The sequence below is a fragment of the Portunus trituberculatus genome, chromosome 8, assembly GCF_017591435.1.
Source record: "Portunus trituberculatus isolate SZX2019 chromosome 8, ASM1759143v1, whole genome shotgun sequence".
NCBI lineage: Eukaryota > Metazoa > Arthropoda > Malacostraca > Decapoda > Portunidae > Portunus > Portunus trituberculatus.
In genome coordinates this window covers 1,085,001-1,095,000 of record NC_059262.1, presented here as the reverse complement: position 1 = coordinate 1,095,000, position 10,000 = coordinate 1,085,001, and the positions used below count along the sequence as shown (strand labels likewise).

The 10,000-nt window shown below is 46.7% G+C and overlaps 1 protein-coding gene across 1 annotated transcript in view; it reads left to right on the top strand.

The window, feature by feature from the left end:
• The window catches only part of LOC123501073 (mucin-5AC-like), a 44,396-nt gene that overhangs the window by 27,293 nt on the left and 7,103 nt on the right, over nt 1-10,000 (top strand). The window contains 11 exon segments of the mRNA XM_045249655.1: nt 1-787; nt 789-2,625; nt 2,628-3,413; nt 4,764-5,024; nt 5,246-5,517; nt 7,004-7,126; nt 7,704-7,937; nt 8,230-8,377; nt 8,543-8,723; nt 8,725-8,777; nt 9,437-9,546. The exon segment at nt 1-787 is cut by the window's left edge and continues 215 nt beyond it. Of these exon segments, the coding sequence (XP_045105590.1) occupies nt 1-787; nt 789-2,625; nt 2,628-3,413; nt 4,764-5,024; nt 5,246-5,517; nt 7,004-7,126; nt 7,704-7,937; nt 8,230-8,377; nt 8,543-8,723; nt 8,725-8,777; nt 9,437-9,546 (4,792 nt within the window).

Below are 10,000 nucleotides of genomic sequence, written 5' to 3'. Positions count from 1 at the left end.
TTCCAACTGCTTCAAGAGTAAAGAGGAGCATGGAGGAGGGGGAGGAGGAGGAGGAGGACTTATAGGAGGAGGAGGAGGAGTAGGAGGCAGTGTGGATTTAGGCCTAGGGGAAGAAGAGGAGGACTTTAGCCTGGAGGGAGTAAGGCCTGGGTCAAAAAGATACGTGGGAGTGGCCGGGCGTGTGTATCAGAGAGGGTATTATGCGCAGAACTCATGGAAATCTCTAGTTATCGACAAGTCAGACCCTTCCACGCCTTCTGCAGCGACCCGGCCCACCAGCAGCGTCTCCCTCATGTCCCCGGCGCTGATCAGGGGCGTGGCGTCCTCCCTAGTGACCCAAGAGAACGAGAAGAACCGGAAACTGAGTGATCTCGACACGCCAGACCTGTTTGGAAGTGATAGGCTCACACGCAGACTGTCTTCCACTCTTACTACTACTGGTACTGCCGCGCCCACCACGCCCGCCACCGTCCCGCCTCCGCGCCAGAGCCAGGCTAAGATACTCTCCCAGCTGCTGGATGACAAGGAAGAGGTGGAGGAGAGGAGGGAAGAGGGCAAGAAGAGTGTAGATAAGGAGGAGTTTGAGAAAGGAGATGCCAGCAGTGACTTGGGTTCCGAGGCGAGTAATGATAGTGTGGTGTCTTCTGCCTCATCTCCCTCATCTCCGTCCTCCACCTCCTCCGTAGCCTCCTCCTCCACCTGCCAAGTGTCCTATTCCGCGCCCAACAGCGACACAGCGTCTATTAAGAGCGAGGGAAGGAGGAGGAGGAAGAGGAAGAGAGTAAGATTCAAACTATCATTGTGCCCCTAAAAGCATCCTAAGAAAAACGTCCTCACCGAAGAAAACGAAGCGCAGCAAGGAAGGGAGGAGGGGCGTCACTTTTAACTCCCAGCTGCAGGAACTGATAGGGTACGGCGGGGACGTGGACTACGGGGATGACGAGGAGGAGGGTTACCAGGATGAGGATGACGAAGATGACGATGATGAGGACTTCTTTGAGGACCTGGCCAGCTTGACGCCCCACGAGAGGATGCTGCGAAGGGAGACGATGAAGAACACTGAATACAACTCTGATAACAAGAACCTCAGCAAGGATATACCGGAGGATGAAATTCTGCCTTCTGTTCAGGAGCTGGAGGAGAAACGAAAGCTTATCCTGGCTGAGATAGAGGCTCTGGAGAGACTGGGCAGGGAGAACAAGCTACGGAATGAGAAGGTGAAGGAGGTGGTGAAGGAGGCGGTGCAGGAGGACACCACCAAGCAGGAAGCGCGGGTGAAACTCAAAAGATCCTCTCCTTTAGTCTCCACGAAGCCTTTGATAGCTCGCACGTCCTCTTCGGAGCCTCGAGTCAACCAGGTCCTACCCATGAAGAACGGTGAAGTGGTGCGACCTGGTGTGACGGCTCCTGTGGCTGCCCCGCTCATAGACGCCCCGCCCAAGTACGTGTCACTGGAGGAGGAGATGGTGGAGAAGGAAATCCCGCTGCAGGAAAGACCAGACGAGGTTAAAAATACCCACAAAGTCACCTCTATTGATGACGTCTATGAGATCAAGGAGAAAGTCACGTGTTTAGATGATGTTTGCCGACCCAAGAAGGATGCCTCGCCTTCGCCCCCTCCGTCAGGTAGTGCCACGGAGCCTCCAGCAGTCCCCAGGCCCACCACAGCGCCCCCTGCCCGCCCTGCACCGCCCAGCAAGGCCCCAGCAGTCAGGTCAGCTTCTGAATGTGGGAAAGCGGTGACGAAAGACCAGGCAGTGAAGGAAAACAAGGGAATTGAAAAGAAAAGTGCGTCTCCTCCACTTCCTTCTACTTCTCCTCCTACCACCACCACCATCACCACCACCACACCAGCCTCCACACCCTCATCCACATCCACATCCACCACAGTCACCACTAGCAGTACTAATACATCATCCACCACCACCACAAAGCCCTCCACAGCCACCACCACTACTACCTCCACCACCACCACCACCCCCACAAAGGCCCCACATCCTGTCTCTGCCCCAAGAAAGTCCCTCACTAATGGAACCGCGAAAAAGGAACCTGTTTTACGACGAACCTCCACCACTACCTCTACCACCACCACCACCACCACCAGCATGACAGAGAAGGTGGTGAAGAAGGAAGACTCACCATCTGTCACCGTCAAGTCTGATGCCTCTCCAGCCTCTTCACACATGGAGAGTCAAGCGAAGGAGTCGAGAGTGAGTCAGAGTGAGTCAGGTGTCCCCAGCGTGTGTGAGTCGCCGCGCCTGGTTACTCAGAGCTCCCTGGAGTCCACCAAGGCTCCAGCGAGTCGCCAGAGCAGCACCTCAAGCTGTATGTCCACCTTTGGCACCCCTATCATGCTCCCCACCACCACCTCCTCCTCCTCCACGCCCCCCCAGCAGAACACCTCCTTCCTCCACTCTTCCAGGGGGGCGTATGAGGACCCCTACAGCTGTCCTGCTAATTTGGTGGCCCCAGCAACACCAGACTTCCTGCGGGAGATCAAGACACCCCCAGAGGTACCCACCCCTACAGCAGGCATCTCCAAGTCTGCCCTCTATGCCTCCACCTCCTGCCTCAAGGGACTCCCTGGGGCACGGCCTGTCATCACCCCCAAGCCACCCATGCTTAAAGAAAGCCCCGCGTGCCCTTAAAACCTCCGCCGGCCACCAGGGGGATCTATGCCACGCCAGCGCCCGTCACCCCTAAGGTCCCCATCACAGGGCTCTCCGGGGCTGTCTCCACCCCTAACCTTGCGTCCATGGGTGACTCAGCACTCTCGCTAGTACCCAAGCAGACACACCCACCAGTAGCGCACGCCTTCAGCACCCCCGTCAGGAAGGAGGCTGTGTATGACATCCCGGTGACCCTCCCACCCACCACCACCACCACCACTACCTCCTCCACCATCTCACCGACACCCACCACCATCACCCAAAACAAACCACCGACTGACGACACCATATATCACGAGATTACCGACACACTGACCAGCACCACCACCACCACCACCACCTCCTCTCCCTCCAACATCCAAAGACACGAGTCCGCAAGGTGCCAAACGAGATCCACTTTCGAAGCTAACCGTTCCTTACTGTCAGCCGCCCTTGACTTCAACAGTAGGGCGAATCTGGCCAGACGGTCCGCACCCACACCTGCTGAGGACGACGAGGAGGACCAGGGGCACCCCGAGGAACCTGAAGGAACGACACAGACCCTGCAGGACGTTCAGAAGGATAGGGAGTCAGCATCCTCCTTCACTGATGATTTTGATGATGATGATGAGGAAGAGTTTGGAGAGGAGAGGAAGAGGGAAGAGATACACCAGGCTCTCCCCGCCATTACCACCACCACCGCCACCTCTTCCTCTTCCCCCTTCAGGAATTCCATCGGGCCTATTGTTACTCATGAGACGCAAGGTGTGTGTGTGTTTGGTAAAAGCAATCAACCCTCGTTTATCGAGATTTGGGTCTATCTGGACAGTGTCTAGGTGATAATATAATAACTTGAGCCCTAACGGCCAACAAATTAATTAAAATAACGCTCGCTTCACGCACTTCCAATACTAAATGGCGGCTTTGGTGTGGCAGGCGGTTGTAAACAAGTCCGAGCGACGCTAGTGAACACTGTGTATTGTCCGTTATCAGTGAGCAAGTCTGTGCATTTTTCAGTACCTTAGAATTCTGCCTTCCAAGGGTGTTAGACATAAGTGAGTGGTCTTAGGAGTGACTTTAAAGCTGAAATTAATAAGAAAATCAGAGAAAGGCGCTAGAGTTGCTAGTGTTTGTGAGGAGTATGGTGTGGCCAAGCAACCTGTGTCAGACATTAGTAAATCCAAAGATAAGCTGTTAGAATATTCTGCCAAATACTGTGTGGATGCATCATCAAGTAAAAGTGGTTAAGGTTCAAGGAAAAATGGAAGGAGTGGAAAAGATGCTGCATTAGATACCGCCGTTATGAAGGGGTATGTGCAATAGCGAGGAAGCCGGCACAGAAATTGATAGAGAGAATCGCAGGGGGAGCGATGGGTGGCTGTGGCGATTCCGCAATCGCCACAGCTACTGTGTAGGGTGAAGCTGGTGATGTGAACGCAGCCAGCATTGCTTGACACGGCTGCATGTTGCGGTAGTATACTCACTCTACTTCACGTCTAGCAACTTATTATTATTATTATTATTATTATTATTATTATTATTATTATTATTATTATTATTATTATGTGTGCACTTGGCTATTACCGTTAGGTTAGTTTTAGTATTAGGTCGACTAGTTTAAGTTCGTTTTGATTCAGTTAGTCAGGAATACTAAAATAGACAAAATTTTGCCGTTTCTCAAAGAGTCTAAGGAGACAAACGACCATATTTAGCAAACGAAAGACCCTTTTGTGTTATCCGGACTTTTCATTATCCGGACCAGTGCCTGCACCATTTAGTCCGGAAAAACGAGGGTTGAGTGAACATGTGATAAATGAGATTATGAAGAATGATGTGATAAAAATGCTAATTATGATTGCTAAATATTCATTATTGTTTTTTTCTTCCGTTCTTCTCCTTTTATTATTTCCTTTTCCTTCCAGTGCCTTCCCTTTCCTTCCTTACCCTACCCTACCATACCATTCCCTACCCTACCCTACCCTACCCTACCCTACCCTACCCTTCCCTTCCCTTCCCTTTCCTTCCTTACTTTACCTCACCTCACCTCACCTCTCTCATACCAATTCCACACTATCCCTCCAACACCTAATCCATACCTATCCATCCATCCACCAGGACCTTACCAGCATCCCAGTAGACCGCAGGAAGTGGAGGAACACCCCAGGGGCACCTCAGATGACCTTCAAATGTACCAGGTCCCACAGACAAGACCCATCGCTTCCAGGTCACACTCTGTACCAAGGGCGTCGGATCATGTGGTTCGCCGGGTCAATGAGGTGACGGGGCCGCTGGTGACCTCTGCTGCTCCTGTGTCCATTATTGGGGGCACTGTGACCTCATCCTCTTCCGCCTCCAGTAGATTCTTTAGTCGATCTGGTGAGTGAGAGAGAGAGAGAGAGAGAGAGAGAGAGAGAGAGAGAGGGAGGGAATGAGTGAGTGAGGGAGGGAGTAAGTGAGAAGCTGAGTGAGTGAGTCTGTAAGGGATAGAATGAGTAAGGAAGTGAGTGAGTGAGTGAGTGAAGGAGGAAGAAAGGGAGTTAATTTTGAGAGAGAGAGAGAGAGAGAGAAAAAAAATAAAATCCTCCATTTCTCCACAGGTTTCTTCCGGCCCTCCTCTCCTCCTGCAGGTGGGAAGAAAGACACAACCTCCTCCTCCTTCTCCTCCTCCTCTGAGCGGGGAAGAGAGAGAACAAAGAAGACCTCCTCCTCTTCCTCCTCCTCCTCCTCCTCTCGGCAGTTTTTGAAGAGACTGTTGCGGCTGGGGGGAGGGAAGGAGGAGGACAAGGGGAAGGAGGTGAAGAAGGAGGCGCTGAAGAAGGGAAGACCCACCATCATCCACCCACTGGACTACAATGGACAGGGTGTGGAGGTGAGTGGTGGAGTGGATGATGGGATAGTGATGGTGATAGGGAAGGAATAATGATGGTGATAGTGATAATGATGATGATAGTGATAGTAAAGGGGATAATGATGGTGATAGTGATGATAGTGATAGTAAAGGGATAATGATGGTGATTGTGAAGGGGATAGTGATGATAATGATAGTGATAGTGATAATGATGATAATAGTGATAGTGAAGGGAAAAATGATGATGATAATGATGATAGTAGTGATAGTGAAGGGGAAAATGATGATGATAGTGATAGTGAAGGGGATAATGATGATGATAGTGATGACAGTGATAGTGAAGGGGATAATGATGATAATGATAGTGATAGTGAAAGGATAAGTATGGTGATAATGATAATGATGTTAGTGATAGTGAAGGTGATAATGATGGTGATAGTGATAATGATGATAGTGAAGGGATAATGATAGTGATAGTGATAATGATGATGATAATAATGGTAATAATGGTGATAGCAATGACAACAGTGATAGTGAAGGGGATGAAGATAGTGGTGATAATAGTGATAGTAAAGGAGATAATGATGATGATGATGATAGTGATAGTAAAGGGGATAATGATGATAATGATGATGATAGTGATAATAATGACAATAGTGAAAGGGATAGTGATGATGATGATTAGGATTATGATGATGATGATGATAGTGATGATAAATGATGATATTGATATTGAAGAGGATAATGATGAGGATAGTGAAAATGATGATAATAGTGATGATAATATTGATAATGATGGTGATAGTGAAGAGAGATAATGATGCTGATAGTGATAATGATGATAGTGATGGTAAAAGTGATAATGATGGTGATAGTGAGGGGGGATAATGATGCTGATAGTGATAATGATGATAGTGATGGTAATAGTGATAATGATGGTGATAGTGAGGGGGGATAATGATGGTGATAGTGATAATGATGATAGTGATGGTAAAAGTGATAATGATGGTGATAGTGAAGAGGGATAATGATGCTGATAGTGATAATGATGATAGTGATGGTAAAAGTGATAATGATGGTGATAGTGAAGAGGGATAATGATGGTGATAGTGATAATGATGATAATGATGGGGATAGTGAAGAGGGATAATGATGCTGATAGTGATAATGATGATAGTGATGGTAATAGTGATAATAATGGGGATAGTGAAGAGGGATAATAATGGTGATAGTGAGGGGGAATAATGATGCTGATAGTGATAATGATGATAGTGATGGTAAAAGTGATAATGATGGTGATAGTGAAGAGGGATAATGATGGTGATAGTGATAATGATGATAGTGATGGTAATAGTGATAATGATGGTGATAGTGAGGGGGGATAATGATGCTGATAGTGATAATGATGATAGTGATGGTAATAGTGATAATGATGGTGATAGTGAGGGGATAATGATGCTGATAGTGATAATGATGAAGGTGATAATAATGATAATGATGGTGACAGGTCATTGCTCGGCCAGAGAAGACGATGCCTCTCTATGACTACAGTGGCATCTATGGGTATGTGCCACCCCCCCAGGCAGTGCCCCGCTTGCCCCCTGAGGAGACCTATGCCATCCCCGCCCAGGTATGTCTCCCCCCCCTCAATCACCCATCACCACCCTCTTTATCAGTACCCACATTGTTATCTTCTTTTTTGCTGTTTCTTTTATTGAATTTCTATGTGTTTGTATGTTTTATTTGTGTTTTCTTCTTGTTTTCCTTCTATCCTTCTTTTTTATTCTAGTTTATTTCATTTTTCATTCATTTATTTACTTTTTTTTTCCTCTGCATTCACTTCTTTTCAGTACAATTTGCTTCTGTATGTGTTTGTTCATTTATGTTTTCCTCTCTCTCTCTCTCTCTCTCTCTCTCTCTCTCTCTCTCTCTCTCTCTCTCTCTCTCTCTCTCTCTCTCTCTCTCTTCTCTTTATTACAGTTTACTCTTTTATCTGTTTATTCATTTTGTTTTCTTCCTGTCGTCCTCTTTTTATTCCAATTTATTTCTTTATTTATTGACTTATCTTTTTCCTTCTTTGTCCTTTTCTTTTTATTACAATTTCCTTTTTTTTTACCATTTATTCTTCTTCCCTTTTTTATTCATTTTTGTCCAATTTCCTTTATCATTTATTTATTCATTTATTCATCTAATTTTTACTCCTCCAGGCTCGAGCGTCCCCCGTCCCCTCCTCCTCCTCCCTCTCCGCCACCTCCTCCATCTCCTCTGACCCCCCTACCTCAGCCAGGGGGGAGGGAGGGGGTGTGGTGTATGACCCTACCCCCCTCCCTACCTCCCTTCCTGCCCCATACACCACCACTACCTCCACCATCTCCACCACCTCCACCACCACCACCACCAACAGCACTTCCCTAGAGAAAAGGAATTCTAGTGTGAGAAAGGTAAGAGAGAGAGAGAGAGAGAGAGAGAGAGAGAGAGAGAGAGAGAGTGAAAAGGAAGGTGATTTAAAGGAGGAAAATGGGAAAAAAGGGAAAAAAGGAAGGAAAAGATGAAAGAGACAAGGAAACAATGAAAAAAATAAAGAATTGTGTGAGAAAGAGAGAGAGAGAGAGAGAGAGAGAGAGTAACTGTCATTTTATTATTTTATCAGTCAATCCACCAACAAGTAAATCAATCAGTCAGCCATGTAGTCAGTCAGTCACCAGCTAACTCCACTCCTCCACCCTCCCCCAGCAGGAGTCCACCTCAGGAGGAGCAGAGGTGGAGAGGCGAGAATCCCTCCTCAGCCACACCTCCACCACAACCACCTCCACCACCTCCACTAATAACAACAACAACAACAGCAGTAGCAGCACTCATGGTCTTGGCTATAACTCTGAAGGTAATACACACACACACACACACACACACACACACACACACACACAATGTTGTATCAATGTATGTTTGTTTTGTTGTTTTATTTGTATGCTTATGTTGCGTTTTACTTGTTTGTCTTGTGTTCTAAATGTTTTCTCTCTCTCTCTCTCTCTCTCTCTCTCTCCAGGACGCCCTAGACCACCCCCACCACCCCGCAAAGCCTCCTTAGAATCCCCCCAGCCACCCCAGAAGCCTTCCCCTCAGCTGACTCCACTGTCCCCTCGCCCCATCCAAGCCTCCCCAGAGACCCCTGCCCGGCCACAGCGTCCCCCCCCCCACTGCACCCCAAGCAATGCGGGACTAAGACTGGCCCCTGCCCGGACCCCCCAAACTAGCAAGAGATTCTGTTTATGCTAATTTAGGTGAGTGTTTCTTCTGTTTGTATGTTTTGTTGTTTTTCTTCTTTTTTGTTTTTTTTCTTTGTGAAGGTTTTTTTTATGGTTTTGTGTGTTTTTTGTATTTTTGTTTGTGTTCTTGTCCTGTTTTTTTTTTTTTTTTTGTTTTTTCTTTCTTTTTGGTCTGATTTATTTGTATTTTGTTTATATGTCTTGTTTACTTTTTGATTTGTTTGCATTTGTATGAGTTTCCTTGTCATGATCCTATTTACTGTCATGATCCTATTAGTTGAAATTCTCAAATTCTCACTTATGTTACCTGTATTCACCTTTTATCTCTAACCAACAAACATTTACTATAACAACTTTCCCAACCTGTCTTACTTCTCCCCATATGACAAAACACCCATCACCTATTACTTCCCATCCCTGTTACCCATTACCCATCACTGCCCACTCCTATTACCCATCACTGCCCACTTCTATTACCCATCACTACCTATCTCTATTACCTACTACTCATCACTGCCCATCTCTATTACCCATCACTCATCACTGCCCATCCCTATTACCCATCACTCATCACTGCCCACTCCTATTATCCATTACCCATGACTGCCCATCCCTGTTACCCATCACTCATCACTGGCCATCTCTATCACCCATCACCCATATGACTCCCCCAGGTGACGTGCGTGCCCCCATCACCCCTCGCAAGCCAGGCCGTTCCTCCAGCATCAGGGGTGAAGAGGACAGGGAGAAGAGGAGAGCCCCACAGCCCCCCGCCATCATACAGGTGAGTGGGGCCCTTTGCAGGTGCTAATGAAGAGACAGGTATACATTGGGTTGGGTTGGGTCAGGTGTTAGTTTGTTTGGTTTGTTGTTTTTATTTTCTGTTTTGTGTGTTTTTTCCTTTTTCCTTCCTTTTCTTTTTCTTTATCAGTTTTTCCTTCCTACTAGTTTCTTGCAGTTTTTCTTTTTTTTTTCATGTTTTTTTTTTTAGGTGTTTAGATTTTTTTCTTTATTTTTTGGTTTGTTTCTTTTTTCTTCTTTTTGTTCTTATTTTCTTCTTTATTTTTTTTCTTGCAGTTTCCCTTTTTTTCTTATGATTTTTGTTTCTTTTTCAGATGTTTAGATTTTTCCCTTATTTTCTGGTGCCTTCACTGTTTCTCTTTTCTTTGTTGTTTTGAATTTCTTCCTTATTGTGTTCTTGCAGTTTCCTTCATTTTATCTTGTATTTTTGTGTGTCT